This window comes from Lissotriton helveticus, chromosome 9, assembly GCF_964261635.1.
Source record: "Lissotriton helveticus chromosome 9, aLisHel1.1, whole genome shotgun sequence".
Classification (NCBI taxonomy): Eukaryota; Metazoa; Chordata; class Amphibia; order Caudata; family Salamandridae; genus Lissotriton; species Lissotriton helveticus.
This window is the reverse complement of record NC_136070.1, coordinates 566738101-566761364: the sequence shown is the minus strand read 5'-3', so window position 1 is coordinate 566761364 and position 23264 is coordinate 566738101. Positions and strand designations below refer to the sequence as shown.

The 23264-nt window shown below is 48.4% G+C and overlaps 1 protein-coding gene across 1 annotated transcript in view; it reads left to right on the top strand.

Annotated features, from left to right (window-relative positions):
* Positions 1-23264, top strand: part of TAF6L (TATA-box binding protein associated factor 6 like) — a 164438-nt gene that overhangs the window by 91387 nt on the left and 49787 nt on the right. Inside the window, exon 6 of the mRNA XM_078660493.1 lies at positions 4441-4591. Coding sequence (XP_078516619.1) covers positions 4441-4591 — 151 coding nt within the window. The remainder of the gene's footprint in view (positions 1-4440; positions 4592-23264) is intronic.

Below are 23264 nucleotides of genomic sequence, written 5' to 3'. Positions count from 1 at the left end.
TGCTTGTTGATGGACCGTCTGACTCTGATTCTGAGCCACTGCCAACGGAGGAGTCCGAGGAGGTGGTGAAGCGTCTTGGTCCTTGTCTGCTTTTGTTTGTAAAAAATCATTGGTGGTCCTGCTGGTAATATTTGTCAGCCAAATAAGGGTATGTGTATTTCTTATCGTAATTCCTGATATCCTGGGCAAGCTTCCTGTTCAGGGTTACAGTGTTAAACTCCGTTAGTGCTTTTTCTGCCCGTTCAAGGGCTTCCTTCGCGTTGGTCAGTGAGAGAAGGTGTCTGTTTTGCATCAGTTGGTAGGGTGTTTCAAACCAAAAGCCATTAGCCGAGATGGAGCGACCATCATGTGTAATTACGTTAAATTTTGGTTCTGTGAGTAAGGCCTGACTTCTGCTAAAGAGGTCTTATGGTTACAGGGCTGAAGAGTTGAATCGAAATAGAGCGGTGCTTGGGGTTAAGGCATTTAAAGGGCTGGCTACTTGACGCGGATGCTAGTTAACACACTCAACGAGTGTAAAGCTCTTCAGATTGCACACCGTAATTTTGTTTGCTCAGGCCAAAAAACGGATCTTGCAACTGGATTATGTACTCTCTGTCGGTGATCATTTAGTGATACTGGAAGTCCAGATTCCATGCGAGAGTGAAGTGAAAACCTGCATTTTACATATGACATTTTTTACAATGCGAGCAAACAATAGTCAATTCTCAACAAAATCCCTCACCAACTTTCACTAAACCATGTATTCAAGAGCAAAGGGCTGGACAGCCAGAGGAAAAATGGAGTGAAGCCAACACACCTCCGCCTTCTTTGTACTAACAAAGGGAGATGACAGCCCAATGTCTAGAGAGTCAATAAAATGCTTCAATGAGAATTTATGTGACAATATGTATATCTGCAAGATATCACCGTAGTGTGTTCTAGTTCCCTTCTTCAAGCGCAGGAATATATAACTGAGGGGCTTTCTCACTGTTCTTCATGCTGCGGATGTGAATGCCCTCAGTCAGTCTTCAAGTGGTAGCACATATTTTACCTCTATTTGAAGCTACATGCATAGAGATTCAATTAATTTAATTCCTTCGTCCTTTAAGAGGGAACATGGAAAAGAGTTGGGCTATTAAGCATTTACATCAACTTGCTTGTTAGAAATGTTTGATAACCTTGTTCCACAATGACATGTGAATAACACCTATTGTTTTGATGACCTTAATTGTGAAGTTATATACAGGACCGGGAACAGATGTGTGTTTGCGTTGGACTATGTTGAGGGAGTTAAACATGTAGTCAAACTATGTGTGGATGAGTGTGCTAAAATCCAAGATGCATTTATGTTATGTTATTGGGTTTTATAAATTGCATTGTTCTCCTTAATAGGTTTCTCGGCACAGCAACAAAAAAAACAACAGCTAAAATTAACAAATATGTGACAGTCCTCCACAGCATTATACTGTTGACATAGGACAAGAGGAAGAGAGTTCAGTTTCACTGCTGTTGCTCTTGAAAAAGCACATTCTGCCTAGAAATTTACGCTTGACCTTCGTGACTGTCAAAAGAAGTTGGTCCGCAGAGCTTAGATAGTGACTTGACTCATGCAAGTGAAAAAACATGCCAAGAATGGGGTGTTCCTTAGCCTCAACTGCTTTATGATCCAGGCACAGGGCTTTAAAGACCATACATTTCTTGAGCAGTAGCCAATGTGTAAAAGTAAGAGCGGGGGATGGGGTGGGTTAGGGTTGGGTACACGCACACTCTCTTAATTTCAGAACCAGGGTTTGCCTGGCTGCATAATTTGTAATCCAAAATCTGTAGATTAACCATGCACTCTGCTGCTGTGAAGCAAATTACTGAACATGCTCTTTACTTAAAAAGCAAAGTGCAGATAACTCAATAGGGTGAAGCAGGTTGGGGATGAGAAAGAGCTGATGTAGCTCTTCATTCCTACTGTCTAGAGTAGAGGAGGTGGGACATTTTTTCCATCCAAGAACTCTATAATAACATAACATTTCTCGTAGAAAATGAATAGGTCATCAAGTCTAGCAGGCTCCCTTATTTAAAAATAGATGCGATGGTGTTAGGGGCAGAAGAATTTTTTGGATTAAATAAGCTGTCACAGTGCTCTCAGCATGCGCATATGCATGATTAAGCCTAAGCTTTTAACTTTAATAGCCGGGTCATAGACTGGACGCCAAGGGCCCTCAAGATTCCGCAAGAATGTTTTAGATCCGCAAGATCAGGAGAAATGCAACTACTGCTTGTGAAGTCTTGTGACTAGAAGTGCAATGCGGTGTAAAGCTAGACCGCAGTATCATACTGCTCTGAGACCAGCTGATGATCAGATAATATCGTTGCTGTGGCTACAAAATCTGCAAAGCTTCAGCTGTAATCTTTTTTTCAATATAAGTAGCACTCAAGAAAAGCTTATCTTGTTAACCCCACCTTTGCACCCCAATGATAATAATGTCAGAAAAGGTGACAGAGAAGTAGTCCAACCATGAAAACAAGAATGAAAGAAAATGATATACAACCCATGTCATTTAGTATGCAAATGAACATTTAATCCAACCAAACAGTTTTTTTACTAGGCCCGAATTCTCAAAATGAAGATTTGAATGATCTAAGATGGACAAATATCTGCCACTCCCCGCCCCCTGCCCCCCCCGAATGGGTGGTCTAGCGACCAATGGCAAATTCAGCTCCGTAAGGAAGAGTTCCATAATCTATGCCTATAAAGCTTTTTATTTAGTATATTATTTCAAATATTTTTAAAAAAAACATTTCTTAATATATTTAGTTAATTTTCTCTTGGATGATCTAACCCAGTGTCTGCATGCATTTTGTGGTTAACTCAACACAGTTCTTTATAAGTTCTGTATTATCCCTTTCAAGTTTACCAGCTATGGCATTTGAGGACCACTTTGGTATAATAGAGATCGAATAGGTTCTTTGAGTGCCATTTTTATATTCATTTCAGTGTTTACTCAACATTCTGGAAGCTGTCCATCCAATGAAGTACAATCCTCGGTTCTGAAGACATCCCATACACTGAATCTGTTCTCATACTCTGTTGTAGGGTCTGTGAAAAGCATGTAACATTCTGGAGGAAATTCAGACATAAGCAGTTTATGGTTTGTTACAGCCGTAGTCCATGTATAATGCCAGACTCAAGACAAAAATTGACATGTCCGATTAGACAAGGATCAGTGAGCAAAAGAAGATGTGGGGTAGGGAATGCATAAGTTAGCATGCCAAGCATCACAAAGGAATATTTTGACAGATGCTGTAATGTGACAAGCACTGGTTTATGTGAATACCAGCAACGCTTCTACGTCTCCTCAACACATCTTTGCTTTATGCCTCCACATCAACTACTGGTGCTGCTATCTTGCAGTGAGGGGGCTGTGTGGGAGATTCAACTTGCATGATGTCCAGAATTATATTCTCCATTTATACCGCTGTGGCAATCCTTGATTTATATGGTGTCCTGGATTGCATTTTCATTTTGCAATCCCGGAGTGGGTTCTGCCACGCTCAGTTTTATACATGATGAGCAACAGCTACTGCTTTATTTACATGGACTTGAATTAATCATGAAAATAAGCGAACATTCAATCAAAAGGAGTCCTTGCTCCACACAGCAAGGCTGAAAAAAAGAGAATGTTCAAATCTGCACTGAAACAGGCTGTGTGACCCTCACAGTCCCTTTTCAGGCAACCAACTGCTATATTTGAATTGGTGCTCGCATTTCTGAAAACCTTTTTACCTCTTTTTGGACCATTTGGCCACCCTCAATTGTCCCTCGGACCCTATTTTGTATCCTGATGATGACTTATCTACTCCTGTTTGAGTTGAAACTTCATCCAGTTTCCCGCTTGTGAACTAGATCTTTGAGTTTATTTGAACATTGCATAGTTTAAATAACTGACTGCAAAGTTGCCTACTTTAGCCCACTGGTCATATAGCTATTATTCTTTCACATAAGTTTGACTCAGTATCCAGCACTGAGAGTCTTCACAATCCTGGAGCACATAATTGCATTTTCGATTACCCACACATATTTAAAAATATTGTTTTAGTGCAATTTAGTTGTGTGAACTGATTTTCATATTGAAGTAATAGATTTTTAACCAAAATATGTCAATGTAAATTATTGAATTATGTGTTTGAATGAACTCTGCTTAGAACCATTATCTGCTGATCAGGTGTTGGAAGCGGCATCTCAGGGGGCATGAGGTTGTGTAGTCCCCTTCAGATGAAGAAGCCAAGCCAGACAGGCAACTAATGCAGCAGGAGGCAAGGGAAGCTGAGGGAAGTAAAGCGGATAGAGTGACAGAGCAGGAGAGAGCAACAGAGAGATATAGGTATTAGGATGACCGCATATGATGAGAGAGAGTATTTAAGGGTTTAAAGTCCTTTGCTCATGCAGGATCCCTCTTCCCACAGGCAGTGTGTGGCTATGGCTCCCAGGATGTTCTTCCCTTCCGTACGATCAAGGATGGAGAGCTTTTCTTCGTCGAAGACCGAGAAGTGAACCTTGTGGAGCTGGCACTGGCCACAAACATCCCAAAGGGCTGTGCAGAGACTGCTGTGCGAGGTGAGTGAACTTAGTCCTTAAGGACGAGGCAAGTGAACCCAACCTTGCAGTATGATTTGCACGTCCCTATTCATAATAATGCCATGCAAGGCTAGTTCTCCTAATACACACTGCTGGTTTTATTAGCAATGACTTGGGGATATGTCCATAACACATGTGCAAAGTGTATATCGGCGGTAGGGAGACGGTGGCAGTGTCTCCCAGACCCGCTGCTGTGCGAAGAGAGTGTCATCACCTGTAAGAGATTGGTAATTTCAGGGGGCTGCGAGAAGCGCTAAACGCTGAACAAACAGACTGTTTTTAGAGTCTGTAGCATTTTTAACTGTGTTTTACTGTGTTTTAAATTGGGCAGACTCACGTGTTCCTTTTTAAATCAGCTCCTCTCCCTCTGAATCTCCTGGGCTCAATTTCCCGCCTGCCCGCCTCGTTCCGACCCGGCAATAGTGCCGTTGTGCGGAGGGCGGACAGGCAAGAGCCAGGCAGACTGCACTTCCGGTTTCCCCGGAGTTGAGGTTAGCGCTCTAGTGGCTACCTCACTCCGGGCTATTTAGGCCGTCCTGACCTTCGAGCCGGCGCGGTAGGGAGACGGTGGCAGTGTCTCCCAGACCCGCTGCTGTGCGAAGAGAGTGTCATCACCTGTAAGAGATTGGTAATTTCAGGGGGCTGCGAGAAGCGCTAAACGCTGAACAAACAGACTGTTTTTAGAGTCTGTAGCATTTTTTACTGTGTTTTAAATTGGGCAGACTCACGTGTTCCTTTTTAAATCAGCTCCTCTCCCTCTGAATCTCCTGGGCTCAATTTCCCGCCTGCCCGCCTCGTTCCGACCCGGCAATAGTGCCGTTGTGCGGAGGGCGGACAGGCAAGAGCCAGGCAGACTGCACTTCCGGTTTCCCCGGAGTTGAGGTTAGCGCTCTAGTGGCTACCTCACTCCGGGCTATTTAGGCCGTCCTGACCTTCGAGCCGGCGCGGTAGGGAGACGGTGGCAGTGTCTCCCAGACCCGCTGCTGTGCGAAGAGAGTGTCATCACCTGTAAGAGATTGGTAATTTCAGGGGGCTGCGAGAAGCGCTAAACGCTGAACAAACAGACTGTTTTTAGAGTCTGTAGCATTTTTAACTGTGTTTTACTGTGTTTTAAATTGGGCAGACTCACGTGTTCCTTTTTAAATCAGCTCCTCTCCCTCTGAATCTCCTGGGCTCAATTTCCCGCCTGCCCGCCTCGTTCCGACCCGGCAATAGTGCCGTTGTGCGGAGGGCGGACAGGCAAGAGCCAGGCAGACTGCACTTCCGGTTTCCCCGGAGTTGAGGTTAGCGCTCTAGTGGCTACCTTACTCCGGGCTATTTAGCCACGCCCTTCCCACAAGCGCGCAGCGGTTGCGCGCAGGGGGCGCCTTCGAGCGCGCCTAAGAAGCGCCGAAGAAAAGCCCGTCTGCGCCCGTCCGCGACAGGACGGGGCGAGGGGCGATGGACCCTGGCTCTGTCCCACAAACCGTCACCGGTAAGAATTCCCAACCCCTTCCATATTCATCCCTTCTCTTACGCAGCCTAAGACCTGTCACATGTTGTAATACAATCATACCCTGGCATCGCATTGAGGCAGCTTACTCTTGCCCTGAATGTCGACATCTATCTAACACCAATGTGTCTTCTGCAGACCGTCATACCTCAGTCAAGGGTTTGAAAAGCTTCTTATTAAACGTACGTTCCCTACCTAAACATCAGCATCAGGTCTGGGACTTAATACATTCCTTCCAACCGGACATATGCTTCCTTGTGGAAACCTGGCTGAAACCCCACACTGTCACAGCCATTGCAATGGGGATTCCCTCTGGCTATAAGATCAAACACCTTGACAGAGACATTAAAACCGGAGGCGGTTTAGCGATCATATACAGGGATCATATACATTGTACAATTATTGAACAACACTCAAACGCACAATTAGAAACCCTGCTTTTTAAATTTCATTTAACTAATCATTTTACCTGGAAAGGGGCCTTGGTCTATCGACCCCCGGGAGCAGATCCCAATTTCGCACTCACTCTCCAAGAAATCTTAGCCCCACATATTAAATCAAAAGAAGATTTTCTGCTTCTAGGCGATTTTAATATACATGTTGACCAGCCATTGTTGACCGAATCCATGGCTCTAATTACAGATTTACTGAATTTAGGCTTGGAATTAAAAAACCATGGACCTACTCATACAGGGGGACACATGCTCGATCTTATCTTCTCTAACTCTACTAAAATAAACTGTTCCCTGGCCACCAGCATATCATGGACTGACCACTCCTTGTTGGAATTCACTCTCCCTACTCCTACGAGACCCATAAAGAATGTCCCCCCCCCCCCCCCCCCTCTTGGAGACGTCAATGGCACAAAATTAATATCGATACGGCTCATGAGGTATGGATAGATCCCATTCTTTTGGAGTCCGATACAGCAGATACTGCATTAGCCAAACTCAATGAATCTATCAAAAAAACCATTGACACCATTGCTCCCCTAAAAAGACACAAACAACACCTAGTATCAAAACAAGAAAAATGGTATACAAAAGAACTGAGAGCAGAGAAACAAAAATGTAGACGTCTCGAGAAAGCCTGGAGAAAAACTAAAACTGAAAACAACCGTCTGATTTTCCTAAAGGCCCAATCAGAATACTATAAAAACATTAAGTCAGCGAGGAAACTACAATTGACACAACAAATAGAAGAAGCAGGTAACAGCCCTAAAGAACTTTTAAATATTCTACAAAATTTTATAAAACCCACAGCGTGTGAAAGTTCAGACGACTTTTCACAGGAATTGTGTGATAAAGTCTCGCTGTTCTTTGAGGACAAAATCAACATTATCTATGAAAAGATATTAGCTGCCAACAATACCAGCAAAAGTCAAACTAAAATCGGTCCCACCGCTACTTCTGTTTCAGACAATAAAACCTTCCTGACGCTTTTCCCTTCCATCACTCATACAGAGCTTCTTACTCTCTGTACTCATATCAAAACAGGATCCCCTAATGACCTTGTACCGGCTAAAATGGTCGGCCCTTTGATCCCATTATTAGGTCCCCACATTCTCGAAATGGTAAACATCTCCCTCAGAACAGGCCAAGTCCCGGCAGACTGGAAAAAGGCAGTGGTGAACCCAATAAGAAAGAAGGCTTCATCTCCCTGGACAGACCTATCCAACCTGCGTCCCATCTCCCTCCTACCTTACCTAGGCAAGATCACGGAGAAGCACGTGAACACCTATCTCTCGAAACACCTTGAAGCGACGGAAGGCCTGGACCATTCCCAATCTGGGTTCAGGCCTAACCACAGCACAGAATCAGCACTTCAGACAGTGACCAATAACATCAAAATGGCACTGGATGATGGTTGCTCTATGATTCTGGTGCTGCTGGACCTTTCCGCCGCTTTTGATACGGTGTCTCACAAGGTGCTTCTCCATCGCCTGAGGGAGGTAGGAATAGAGGGAGAGGCTTTGGCATGGTTGGAGAGTTTTCTGTCCGGGCGTTCTCAAGAGGTTAGGCTGGGCTCCCACAAGTCCACCTATCGGGAGCTCAATAAGGGGGTGCCACAGGGCTCCTGTTTGAGCCCGACACTTTTCAACATATATGTGGCCCCCCTTGCCAACCTAGCAAGATCTTTCGGGTTCACCCCTGTATCCTACGCTGACGACACCCAACTTCTTTTTCCCTTTAAAACTCTCACACCTGCAATAAAAAGATCTTTTGCAGAGGGGATGAGAGCCATTGCAGACTGGATGTCATCGAACTGTCTGCAGTGCAATGTTGGGAAAACAGAGGTTGTGTTGTTCGGTCAAGCGACAACACACTGGTCATCTGACTGGTGGCCTCTGGAACTTGGCCCTGTTCCCACCCCCAAGGTTAAGGTCAAGAACCTGGGAGTTTTGTTTGACCAACAACTCATTTTTAAGGACCATGTTAATCAAGTAGCCGGCACCTGCTTCCGGGCTATAGGGATGCTCAGACGTGTCTTTCCCTATCTCCCGGATCACCACAGGAAAACTCTGGTGCAGGCTCTTGTTATTAGTAGGATCGACTACTGCAACGGATTGCTCCAAGGTGCTAATGAGGAGCAAATCAAGAAATTGCAGGTCATTCAAAATACAGCCGCAAGGATTATCATGAATGCTCCTCCTAGGACTCCATCCTGTCCCCTATTGTCTCAGCTTCACTGGCTTCCTGTGAAGAAGCGTGTTCATTTTAAGACTCTGTGCACCATACACAAGAGTCTAATGGGGATGGGCCCTAAGTATTTTATAGATATCTTTAAGCCTTACACCCCAGGACGCTCCTTGCGTTCCAGCGACCAGCTATTACTTAAAGTACCTAGAATTAAGAAAACCAGGCAAGGTGGACGTGCACTGGCCCATACCGGACCTGTTTTATGGAACTCATTGCCGCTCGGACTGAGGTCAATCACCAATCACATGGTGTTTAGAAAAAACCTAAAGACCCATCTGTTTCCCAGCTATTAACTACCCTCCCATCCTTGGACATAGTCTCTTACTCTCTCTATACCTGCAGTTATAGCGCAGAGATACCCCTTCGGGGGTCTAGTCTGGCGCTCTATAAGCATATAAAATAAAATAAAATAAATATCCTTCGCTGTGACATCGCCATGCAAAAACGCATCCTACCTTTCTGACTATTGTGCTAGGTGCGTCTTCTAACTCTTACTGCTTTGCAACAAGGAGACTGGCATTCAACGAATGTGTTGCTAACATTTCTGCACAAAGCCAGAGTCTTTTACATTGAATTTGACTTTTAAGGTCTTTGGCTGACTCGCAGACCCTTCTTGTGAGTATATCTTACACTGAGACTGTTCGATCGGAGACTTCATTGCATGAACGTGTTACAGCATTTCACTTAATTCTCTTTCCACCTCTAAGGTAATAAAAATCTTTCTGGCCATAGTCTGTGCTACAGCATGTTTATGTCAGTTGAATAGATCTTTTCTGAGAGGTGTTTTTTTCTGAAGATTTGGGTAGTGTGATCCTGCGGTCTACAAGTGATGATGTTTTCCTGTATGCCTATTGATTTTTAGTAAATAACACTTTACAGGCTTTTCTAAGGGAATACACAATAGAAATCTCTCATTCTCTTTGTAAATTAAATATTTTAAGACAAATGAACAAGAAAATGTTTTAATATATTTTTAGCAGACCCTTAAGGGTTGATTATTGGTAAATATGGATGCATGGTTCGGCCTGTGAAAATCTTTATTCAAGTTTTTAAAATGTTTACTGGAGTGTACCAGGAAACTAATTGTAAAGGCCCCATCACCCTCCCTGTTAGATTACTCCAATACCCTCTTCTTAGGTACTTCTGCCAAGTCTCTCCACAAACTTCAGACAGTTCAAAATGTTGCAGCTCATCTTCTTTTAGGGGTCCCGACAAGTCGCTCCATTATAAGGGGGTCTCGAACAGCTGGATTGGCTTCCTGTGGTAAAGCGAATCACCTTTAAATCTCTGCAGATCACATTCGGAGCAATTCACAAGAAGGGACCGATTTTTACCAGCCGAGATTCAGTTGGTACAGGCCAGAAAGAGATTTGCATTCCAGCAGTATGCTACTCTTGACTTTACCTGGCGTAAAGCGAGCTAGAACAGGGAGTCGTGCCTTCTCTTATCAGGCTGATAAACTTTGGAACAACTTAGGAAATTAGACTCGAAATCATGGTTTAAAAAAGACCTGAAGGCTTTTCTGTTTAATCAAGGTAAATCTACTGGTCAATGTCTTTCTACTGGTTAAGCAATTTCTGTTACTTTGCCGCGTGGACCTCGCATGTTAGCGCTTTGTTTTTTAAAATCTTGACTTGCTCAGCATTACTGGATGTACTTACCCGAATCGCGTTGCACCTTTTAAAAATTTTTACTTTTCCTCATTCTGCCGCACCTCTCGTCCTCGGTCAGCTCCCCCCCCTCAGGCCTCATCCAGTCGGCCGGCAGGAGGCGGAGCTTGGCGGCGGGCCAGGCACGTAAAAACAGCAACAGCGTAGGAAGCGGGCAATTGCTGTTACTTTGCCACGCAGACCTCGCATGTTAGTGCTTTGTTTTTTTAAATCTTGACTCGCTCAGCATTACTGGTTGTACTTACCCGAATCGCGTTGCACCTTTTTAAAAATTGTAATTTTTTTTTTCAGAACTAGATTTTATTAACATTTCAGATATGATCGCAAAACTTCCACAGCACTCCGAACACCGGAGGGGCTGCGAGCATATAATCAAGTAGCACAGTATAGCAATCAGTACAATAATCAGGATAAGACAGTGATATTAAACTACCCTGCCCCCCCAACCCCGTAACACCGCCCCGTCCCGGGTCCCACCCTAGCCCCGTTCACGATGGTCACCCGGAATCAAGCAAAGCAGACTATACAATAATGGTAATACACTCTCACCCTCACCCCGGCACACAGGACAACTGGTCCACTGTCGCATCCTGCCGCGGCGGCGGCTCCAGCCTCAGCCCCCTGTATTCCGCCCACCTCTTCCAAATTTTATAGTGTTTCCTGGAACAACCACGGGCTTCAAACACTGGACGTTCCAGTCCCATACAATAATCCATGCCCCGTTTCCATACTTCAATCGGGGGAGCCCTAGGGTCTTTCCAGGCGCGGGCCACATCCCTCTTGGCCACTGTAAGGCCTAGGAGCCACAGGTGTCTTTTATATATGTTGCCGCCCACCTGCTCCAAGACATGCAGGAGGCCCAGCTGCGACGTACGTGGGAGTTGCCAACCCAGGACCTCATCCAAACAGTCCCATACACGCCTCCAATATCTCTCCATTGCCCCACAGGTCCACACAGTACGAAGGAACGTGCCCACCTCTCTGCCACACCTCAGACAATCGGGGGAGGCTATCAGTCCGGCCCGCCACAGCCTCTCTCTTGTGTAATAAGCCCTATGTAGGTACTTAAATTGGATAAAGCGCAGCCGTACGGCCACGGCCGTCTCCCTCGGAGCCGCAAGAGCCTCCCTCCACCCTTCTTCGTCAATTTTACCGACATCCCCCTCCCATTTGGACCGCAGGCTATCTAGGGAGGATGAACAATGGGTAACAAGTGATTGGTAGATGCAGGATATTTTCTTTTCCCCCAAGCCTCCCATGAACAGTTTAGCTTCTAGCGGACTAAATTCCGGCAGGGAGTCCAACCCCTCCAAGGCGGGGGTGATAGCGTGGCGGAACTGCAGGTATTTGAAGAACTGGGCACTTGGCATATCGTACTCATCCCTCAGTTCCTGAAAGGATTTAAGGGTTGTGCCCCTCATGACATGGCCCAGCGCCGAGATCCCTATCGAGTCCCAGCCGCGAAACCCCGGCAGGGCCGACAAGGCCGGCAGGCGGCCGTTCTGCCAAAGCGGGGTCTCCCCAGTCAGCCTATTCCACCATCCCATACGGCTAAGTGCCCGACGCCACACCTGGAAGACAACCTGCGTAACCACCGGGAGTCTCTTCCTCTTCCCCGCCGAGTACAGCAACGTATGCAAAGTATCGGGTTCCATTAAATACCTCTCCAGAGCATACGCCGGATCGCCCCGATCCCCATACCACCATTCGTTGAGTATCAATAGATGGGACGCTTGGTAGTAGGAGAGGATGTCCGAGGATGCCAGGCCACCGCAATACGTAGAGAGGAAACAGGTGCGAAGGGCCACACGAACCGCCCCCCCCCCCCCGCCCAGAGAAAGCGGCCCAGCGCCGAGTTAACTTGGCGAAACCATTGTGGCGAGATAGGATATGGGTGATTCTGCAGTTGATACAGCAGACGAGGCCATATAGGTTCAAGGGCATACGGGACCACGTTTTCATGTCCGACCTGACTCTGTCCCAGACCGGGACAACATTACGCTCCCACGAGACTCCAGGGATGTCTGTCATAAATACCCCAAGATATTTAAAACCCCCTGTCGCCTTCTGTAGGGCGGACGCCCAAGTACCGAGAGCTACACCGCCGCCTAGGGTCCACAAGACAGACTTCTGCACATTGAGATTAAGCCCTGAAACCTCGCCAAACACTCTCATAATGTCAAGAACTCTTGGGCCTGACCTATTGAGATCTGTAAGAAAGAACAGTACGTCGTCCGCGTAAAGCGCAATTCGGTCTGACGGCCCTGCCTCCCATTCGAACCCCCTCATTTGTGCATCTATTCGCACCCATGCCGCAAGAGGCTCCATCGCGAGAGCGAACAAGTACGGCGAGAGCGGGCAACCCTGCCGGGTACCTCGCCCGATGGGGAAGACGTCTGAAATCGCACCAGCCACCCGCACAGACGCCGTCAAATCGGTATACAGCAGCCTTATATACGAGAGAAAATGAGGACCGAGATTCAGACGGGGTAGGAGTGCCTGCAAATACGCCCAGCTCAGCGAATCAAAGGCTCTATCAATATCAGCCAATAGAAGTGCCGCCTGGGAGCCGGTGGCCCGCATCATCTCCAAGGCCACCTGGGCCCGCCTAATGTTGTGTCTAGTGGCCCTGTGTGGCATAAAGCCAGCCTGGTCCGGGTGGACCAGAGCGGCAATCAAAGGCAGGAGGCGGTTGGCCAGCGCCTTCGCCAGTATCTTCCCCTCGATATTCAGAAGTGAGATAGGGCGGTATGACTCATGACGATCCGGCGGTCTACCCGGTTTGCAGAACACCACGATCTCGGCATGCCTCCAATCCGGCGGCAGCTGGCCCAACTCTCTAGCAGCAGCCAGTGCCTTCTGGAAATGGGGCCCTAGCTGGAGATGGTATTATCGAAAAAACTCGCATGGGAAGCCGTTCGGCCCCGGGGCCTTCCCGGCGTTCAGCTCACCAAGTGCCTCGCCCAATTCCTCTGCGGACAAAGGAAGCTCGAGACTGTCACGCTCCTCGTCGGAGATCCTCCGCGGCGGGAGGTCCGCCAGAAATTTGTCCACAGCCTCCGCTGGGAGAGAATCTCTGGGGGCGTATTGTGCTTCATAGTAGCGCGCAAAACTGTCGGCTATAACCCCTGGATCGGTTATAGAATTCCCGGCCTCATCTCTCAGTGCCGGCAGCGTCTGAGCCTGGAACGTGCCCTGGCACAGCCTATACAACAGCGAGCTGGATTTGTCCCCCCATTGGTATATTCTACTCTATGTTGCGAGCCATATATGGCGTGACTCCTCAAGATGTAGGGAAGCAGCATCGCTCTGCGCCTGCAGGAGGCGTCGCGTGTCTTCTTCCGCCCTGGTCTCAGTAGCCCGTGCCTCTAGAGTGCGGACGCGATCCGCCGCCCTCTCCAGATCCTTCCCTCGTGCCCTGCGGGCCCTCGCACACCAGGCTATATCCACTCCTCTGAGTGTAGGCCTCATGGCCTCCCAGAGGGTCACCACGTCTGAATCTGGCCGCTCGTTCTCCTCCCAGTAATGAGCAATGGCCTCCCGCATATGGGACTGGTAACCGTCATGCTGCAGGTGCCAAGTGGAGAGGCGCCACCGAAATGGCTGCCGCCTTCTGTCAAGGAGGATATCAATCGTAGCGAGGGAATGGTCAGAAAGCCCACGCAGCAGTATAGCCGTCGATGCCACCCTTCCTATTTTGGCGCACGGGACGAACAAGTAGTCCAGCCGTGAGAAGGACCGATGGACCGCCGAAACATAGGTAAATTCCCGGCTGTGTGAGTGCTGGTAACGCCAGGCATCCATCCATCCCATACCTCTCACCATATCATTCAGTCTCGTAGGGGCGTCCGCCATTCGGCCTGCAGCGATCCTCCGATCCATCCATAACATCGTTCCAATCGCCTCCTATCACCGCCAGCACGTCCGGTACCTCAGCCCAAACTGCGAATAGCTTCTCCACCAGGGACCATTGCAAGGGGGGGGAGCATACACACTACCAAAGACCATCTGTTCCTCGCCAATCATTCCTTTGATAAAGACATATCTGCCCTGGGCATCTATCCAGTGTGTAGAATGAGTATAGGACACTCAGCGGTGAACCAAGACCGCTACGCCCCGGGACCCCCGGACAAACCCAGCATGGAACACCTGATGGTACCCATAGGGCTGTAAACTCAGAGTCTTGGTACCTAGGAGATGAGTCTCTTGTAACAATAGGACATCAGCCTTCTCCTTTTTTCCCTGTCGCAGCACAGCGCCCCTTTTGATTTTGTCTAGCATACCCCTCAGTGGGCGCGCCATCTCGTGTTCCACCCCGCGAAGAGGAGCGTTTCCGCGATCTCGACCTCCTATTCCTCTTGCTCCTGGCACTGTGATCCTCCCTTTCCTGCGATGGGCCCCTCGAGTGGCCCGGGTTCAGTCCCAGTTGGGCATGCAGCCTGACCCTCACTGTCTCATCAGTCCATTTAAAGACGTCTTCCGGTGTATCGAAGAAATGGGTTCGCAACTGGAAGACTACCCGCAGGCGGGCCGGATAAAGTAAGGAGTATTGGATCTTCAAACCTCGTAGTTTCGCCTTGGCGGCAATGAACGAATGACGTTGTTGTTGCACGATTCTGGTGTAGTCCGGAAAGATCATGATCTTCTGGTTTTCAAATAGAAGAGAGTCTTTGGCCCTTGCCTCCCGTAGGATAGTGTCCCTGTCGTGGAAATTCAGGATTCTAGCTATCACCGGCCTGGGCCGCTCCCCTGCCGGCGGCTTCTGCGTCAGGGCTCTATGCGCGCGTTCAATCACAAAACAGCGCGACAAAGCGTCCGGAGGAAGCTAATTCTCCAACCACTGGGACAAGAAGAGTTCCATATTCCCTTTCTCGCATCCTTCCGGAAACCCCACAAAGCGAAGGTTGTTCCTGCGTGCCCGCCCTTCGGCATCCTCCACACGGAGCGCAAGGCCCCTCTGGATGTTTTCCATTGCCGCCATTTTCCGCTTCAGGGTCCCAACGTCGTCCTCCACCACCGATATTCTGGATTCCGCCTCAGTGATACGCGCCACTGCGTTCCGTAGGTCTTGACGCAGTAGGGTCACGTCTGCTCCAACTGCCCCTATCTTGGCGTCCAGCATGTCCCTGGACTGGGTAATCGCTGCCATGAGCGCCGCATTATCAGGGCCCGTCCCTTGACTTCCACCTGACGCACCGGGCGCCCCACTCGGCCCCGTGAATTTATCGATGGGCCCCTGTTTGGCGGACCCGCTGACTCCTCCGCCTCTGGTCATGGCCGCGGCACACCTGGTGGCTACTGTCTCCGGATTATTCGTAGATTGCCTCGGTGCCGACACCCCACACCACAAGTCGCATCCAAGGGTACACCACACGAGTGTCTCCAGGCACACAGCTCCCCCACGCTATCGCCGTCTGCTACCAGGGGGTATACCGGGTTCCACAAGGCTGCTCCCCAAAGCAATGCGCACAATGGTGTCCCGGCCGGGCCCAGCCCCCGCACCGAGAGGCCTCTGGTCCGATCTCCACACCACAAGAGGGGGCCCCGTGTCCCCGCACCAGGCCTCTCAGCGACTAGCCGCTAGCCCCGGGTAGAGGAGCCCCTCTGCCACACAGTCCAACTGCTCCGGGCACTCACCGGTGCTGCATGTGCCGGCCACTACCCCTCGCCGCCTCGTGGCTACGCTCAGATGGGGCCACACAGAGTCACCCACGTCGATCACGCCGTCTCTCCTGGCGCCGCCTCTGGGCCCCCCCAGGCCCCGATCACTACACTCGCCTGAGTCCCGGGCCGCCCACCAGCTTATGGACCAAGGAAGCACAAGCGCCCCACACCAGTCTCGTTGGGCAGGGTCTCACCTCGGGGGCACCGCACCATCTGTCGCCCAAGTCGGTTTCCTGGCCACCGCAAGTCTCCAGCGTTCACAGCCGGTAGTCGCTAAACTCGAGGTCCCGGTCTCGCGGCCTCAAGGTAGGCCACAGCTCCCTCCGGCCGCTCTCCAAGCACAGGTCGTCACCTCCTCTGCACCGGACAGGCCCGGGGACTCTCCCACAGCTCCACCACCAGTGGGGGCCCCAGACCCAGGACGAATGCAGGCACAGCCGGCCGACGCAGAGACCTCCCGACCGGGAGGCGCCAAAATTGAGGCCCCGGCTTCACTCCCTGGGACTAGGCCGCAAGCCGCCGCTGCTGCTGTCTCCGCAGCAAAGGGCCCGGGAGCGCCGAATACCGCACCGGGCAACACCTCCTGCTCTCCGCCACAATTGCCGCAGGTGTGGGCTCCAAGGTTGGTCCAGGAGCCAGGATAAATTGCCGGATAATAATCGGGCCGGTGGGAGCTCTAGCAAGCTGCGTCCACCTTCGTTGCCCGCGAAGCTACGCCCCTAAAAATTTTAATTTTGCTCATTCTGCCGCACCCCTCGTCCTCGGGCAGCTCCCCACCTCAGGCTTCATTCAATCGGCCGGCAGGAGGCGGAGCTTGGAGGCGGGGCCAGGCACGTAAAAACAGCGGCAGCGTAGGAAGTAGGCAATTGCTGTTACTTTGCCGTGCGGACCTCGCATGTTAGCGCTTTGTTTTTTACAATCTTGACTCGCTCAGCATTATTGGTTGTACTTTCCCGAATCGCGTTGCACCTTATTAAAAATTTTACTTTTGCTCATTCTGCCGCACCCCTCGTCCTCGGTCAGCTCCCCACCTCAGGCCTCATCCAATCATCCAGGAGGCGGAGCTTGGAGGTGGGCCAGGCATAAATGTCCATCACAGTGCGGAAGCGCAGCGGGCGCCATAGGCCGCCAAAGGCAAGCCCGTCTGCGCCTGTCCGCGCCAGTACGTCGCCTCTCGCCAGAAATTCTGGTTGAGATGAGCCGGGTGGCTACTCTTACTCAAGGGAAACTTTACTAGCCATGAACCCGCTAGATAACCGATATAACATAATCTCTCTACACCCTCTGAGTGGTCCCACTAACTGTGTATGTGGTATGTTTTCCCTCCCTAAACCTGTGGCACTCTTACCCCCTCGTGCCACTTGCCCCCAACAACGGCTAAAAATCATACAGCTGAATGTAAGATCGTTAGCTAAGCATTATTCTGAAATTTATGATCTTACTACGGATAAAAGCCCGGATATATTCTTCCTCACAGAGACGTGGCTGAAGGACGACATGGTGGCTGTGTCTAACCTGGCCCTACCTCCAGGCTACTGCATGTATACGATAAATAGGCAGACAAGGGTAGGTGGGATTGCAGCGATTGTTAAATCCTGTTATTCCTGCCTCTTCTCAAAAGTTGATATGGAAGGTTGCGAATGCGCTGGCTTTAGCATTTCGATTAATCCACACATGACCCTCTCTGAGATTTTGGTGTATGGGCCGCCTGGCCCAGATAGCTGTTTTAAAAATGCTCTTCTGGAGGCAATAGAGACACTCGATATAGGGACTGCTAATTTCAGCAGTTTTGGAGATTTGAACCTCCATTTTGATCTTACTCAAGACAAAGCTATTGGCAGCCTGCTTGCAGACTTAGCGGCTTTTCAGCTGTATCAACTAGTCGCAAGTCCCACTCATAGCGGGGACATTTGTTAGATCCCATCTTCTCTAATATTGAATCAGCTAATGTGACAGCCCCTGTCCCGGTAGTCTGGTCGGATCATATGCTGGTTGAAATGACCCTTCCCTCTATCAGAACCACTGGGCAGGGTTACCCAGCGATCGGTGTATAAGCAACCATGGCAGAAACTACGACTAGAAGATTTCCATGCTCTACTCCGAGCAAACCCTCTTGAACCTTTCAACAATGCTGAGGCAGGCTACGAGTTGTTTTGTGCCTGGATTACGCGGGCACTCGACTCTTATCCCAGCAAGCTGGTTCAAGGGGTGATCTCAAGAGTCCAGTCCATGGTATAATAATTCCTCAACCACACTGAGAAAACCGTGTAAAAGAATTGAACGGGACTGGAGGAAGAACTATGATTCTGAAATAAAAACACATTATATGGCAGAACTTAAAATCTACCATAGAGCCATTTGCAGGACGCGTGCGGCCTATTATGCTAATGAGATTAGGCTCAGCTCGAACCCTGCCTAATGTATTTTTAAAATCATAAAAGACCTTAGTGCCAGGAGATCCTCGGTACCTGTAACCAACTCTAAATCGCACTGCGAAGAACTGGCCTCCTTTTTTGTGTAGAAGATATGCACAATCTATAGGTCTTTTCCACCCATGTCGACTCCCTGCAAATCCATTCTGTCTAGTCCAGGGCCAATCGCCAAGTTCATGGCCATTCCTGAGATCTCCTATAAAGAACTCAACAGACTGTGTAGAAAAAATAAGTCTGGCTCCCCAGCCGACCCTTTAAAGCCCGCCCAATTTAGGGAAACGTCCTCCCTTTTTCTGACCCCCCTCCGTCAGATTATAAACTCCTCTTTCCCGTCTGCCGTGGTACCGGCTCAGTGGAAACAGGCGTGGGTGTCCCCCATTATTAAAAAGCCTACCCTGGACTCCACCAAACCTGAGAATTTCAGGCCTATCTCCCTTCTGCCCTGGGTGGCAAAGGTAGCAGAAGCGCACGTGAACACTTCTCTTACAAAATTCTTGTGCTCCAACAACATTCTGGATGCCACGCAACATGGCTTCCGCTCCGGCCACAGCACGGAGACCGTGCTCTTAGCCATGACCGAGCACCTGCGGACCATTCTCGACTCTGGTCAAATGGCGGCACTAATCCTGCTGGATCTGAGTGCCGCCTTTGACACGGTTGCGCATGGTGTTCTGCTTCATCGCCTGGAAGAAGCGGGTGTTTCGGGCCTGGCCCTGGAGTGTCTCCACTCCTCCTTTTCTATCCCAGAAACGATCGATTGAGCAGGGGGTACCTCAGGGTTCGGCACTCAGCCCCACGCTGTTCAATCTTTATATTCAGCCACTGGCTGCAGTCGCAGGCAATGGGAACTCTCAATGGTCTCGTATGCGGACGATACGCAGCTAGTGGTTGCCTTGGCAGGTGACACCACTCTGAACGTTTCCAGGTTTAAGAAGGGTCTGGCGGCCGTGGCAGACTGGCTGTCTGCTAACTACTTACAGTTAAACGCGAGCAAGACAGAAGTTCTACTAGTCGGCAAGAATGCCAATCTCTAGGGTGAACACTGGTGGCCGAATACATCGGGCAAGATCCCGGATCTCAAGACGGAAGTAAAAAATCTAGGGGTGTGGATATGTTCCTCCCTTAGCTTTTGTACCCACACTAAAAAAGTGGCAGGGACATGTTTCGGTCTCTTACGGGGTCTTAGACCCATCGTGAAATTCTTCGATTCCCCAACCCGCCAGTTGATAGTTCAATCGACTTTCCTCTCCCGCCTGGATTATGCCAGCTCCTTGCTTCTGGGGGCTAATCAAGCGGAGATCAGGAGGATGCAGCGAATTCAAAATGTGGCGGCCAGAGCTCTGGTAGGACTTCACGTTTCCATCCTACCACCGACACCATCCGCAAACTTCAGTGGCTCCATGTGGCAGAGCGGATCTAATTTAAAACTCTTTGTCTCTCTTTTAAGATCCTGAAGCTCGCCACCCCACAGATGCTCTGCACCCTGCTGACCCCGTATGTTCCTCTGCGAGCACTACGTTCTCTGGGGCAGCACTTGGTAACAGTTCCACGGGTGAGGCGCTCCCGGGCGGGCGGCAGCTCGTTCCGCTATCTTGCAGCTAAACTGTGGAACTCTTTGCCGCTCCAAATGCGTGGCTTAGAGGATCTGCTAACTTTCAGAAAGGCCATCAAAACCTACCCCTTTCCTTTAAAGTAAGTTCAGACAAGTGTTATGTTGGGGTGTGCTGAGCTTCCTGCCGCGGCAGTCAGCTCTCTTTGCTACTGAGAGCGCCGGGACGCCCCTTGGCTGGGGCAGCTGAGCGCTATATAAAACCCTGTAACATAACATAACATAACATTAAGCGCCGGGACGTTCTTCGACCTGCTGTTTGCGCTATGCAAGAAGTATTTAATTCATTCATCAATAAATAAGTACAGATATAATAAATGGAGACAAAGTCATTGAAGGTTTGCCACATATAAAATGTGTTAAATATTGTCTCTAGTACTTATTGTTGCTGGAATCATCCATTGATGATAACATGTATATTGCTGACTAAAGATAACCACATCTCTAAGCTCTGTCATCCCGATGCTTCCAAGCCAATGTAATTAAGTCAGGATGAAGAAAAGCATGGAGTCTGTCTGGCAATCTTTGTAGGGTTGACATAGTCTTAGGTGCTCAGACGCTATGTTCCAAAATCTGACCTGATGTTTAAGAATGTTCCACTTGTGCAGCTGTGATTACACATACATGCAACAAGCAGAAAAAACTTTTGGCTGGCTGCTTCTCAGTGAAATAAATATTATTTTCATCAAGAAAGAAGGTAAGGATTCCTAACCTTCTTTCTCAGATGTGCGGGGAGAATCTCTCTGACATTCCACTCGATCACCAGGATCCCAATATATTGCTGACATCAGACATTGAAGATGATGGACTGGCAGTAAATGATAACCAAAGAGACACCCTTGTGGCATGGCACCTGGTTGTCGTCGGTCGCCATTTACACTGGGCTTAGTGCCTGTGAGGGCATCAGGTTATGCAAAGTGGGAGATCTATGGGAGAGACATCACATGAAGGCCTTCGATCAACTGAAGGCAGATTTCGATTTGCATAATTCACATTTTTCCAATTCCCACAAGTCAGGCACAATTATGGAGGAACATAAGGCTGACCTATTTGCAGTTCCTAAATTTAATTTGTTTGAAACTAAGTTGGTATTAAAAAAGATAGAGACTAAAGGTGTTCCCTGCATTTATAGTGCTGTAGTTTTGAGCACCCCAGATCCACTTCAATCTCTAAAAGATAAATGGGAATATGTTTTGAGACTGTTAAAAGAGGATGACTGGGTGAAGTATCGCTTGGTTGAGAATATCTGCTCGCCTTTGCCTGATACAGTTGAAGTATTTTTACCAAATATATTATATGCCCTCCAAGCTGCACAAGATGGATAGAAGCATGTTATATGCATCGGATAACACTCAACTGAGGGTACCTTCATCCATGTTGTGTGGGAGTGTCCTGTGATTCAGTCCTATTGGTCGAGAGATCACAATGCATTAGAACTAGTCAGTAGGAGGTCACTCATTAAAGACCCCAAGTGGCCCTGCTTCGGTTGATGACAGCTGAGGGTGGAGAATGGGCATGGACAATACTGGCATTTAATCGCCAAAAGGGACATAAAGCAACATTAGGAGACTCCCACCGCCCGGCTATGGATGAGGGGTCTAGAGACATGGATATTTGTGTAATAGCTGGATACAGTGTATAAAATGGGCGAGTGTCCTTGAAAATACAAGAATATTTGAGGAGGGTGGTGGAACAAGCTTCACTACAAAAATACTGAAGCCTAGAGTTGAGAGAGATGAGGACTTGAATGGGTATGTTGGTACCCTTCTAAAATTGGGGCTGAGGACTTGAATGGGTATGTTGGTACCCTTCTAAAATTGGGGCTGTATCTTGTTTTCATCACTGTTTTGTAGCATGTTTACTTTTTATACATATGTAGTGGGATTGAATTGGTGCAGTCATACTGTTATGTTATTTCACTGCGCTAAACATGCAATTCAAGCAATACAAATATATTGTTTTAAACAAAAAAAAAAAGAAAAGCATTGTGAAAACAGCTATGTGGTAGGCAAAAAGATTTGTATTGCATGCTAAGTTATACTTGCAACCAATGTTATTTTCTACTAGCACCTCATATGGTCTTGCCTCCTTCGACCTGTGGCCAGTCAAACTCCAATGCTCCATATGACCTGCCACTTCCTTGTAAGGTTTTAGTTGCTGCTAGATATACGAAGGGCCTGTACTGAAGTGTTGTGCTCTCCAGCCCGAGCGACCACTCTTAAAGAAATGGCTATAAGATGATAATGCAAGATGCTGCCCTTGACTAGCTGAGGTTGCATGGGAAGTAGTTTGTCAGGATTAATCTCTGGATTCTTGAGATTGTGTGACGGGATAATTTGCTCTAGAAGAATAGCTCAGCACATTTTTAGTCAGCATTGCTATACGTACCCAGTGTACCATAAATGGTCCTTAGTAGTAGATATGTTTGCTTATTTTATAGAACTCACTAGGAGGGAGATCTGAGTGGACCCACCAGTATTTGATCCAGTGACCATTAGTTAAAACCCATATTCCTACATTGGATTCACTAGTAAACTCAGCAATTGCTACTTTTAAATTGTAACCAAATTTAGTGTATGCAGTTACTGCTGTGCTTTAATGCACCCGAAGAGTGTCAGATTGGTGGAATGACCCAACTAGTCTCATCACAATTTGGATATCCTCAGTGTGGTTTGTTGCAAGTGTCTTGACCGTGTATGACATACAAAATAGAATAAATCAAGATACTAAACTTACATGTGAAGCAATAAGCTCAGAGACATGCTATAGGCACAAGCAGTGTGAATTGAAAAGACAGAGCCTTTCTTGATCATAATGTACTGGTGTGAAAAAGAGCAAGAATTCTCCATGTTGTCATTGTATCAAACTCCCTCACGCTACTGGTTGGTGTTCTGTACCTTTCACACAGGATATGTCTGATAGCACCAGCAAGCCAAGCCATTCTCTGTGTGCAGTGCATCTGATTTTGACAGCATCTTCTAGTAGAACACACTGCCTCACGGAAGGCAGAACTTTGAATGGTCCTTATTTAATAAATTATGCTGGTCCAAATGGAACTGCAGCTGACTGCTGACCACTTAAATCAA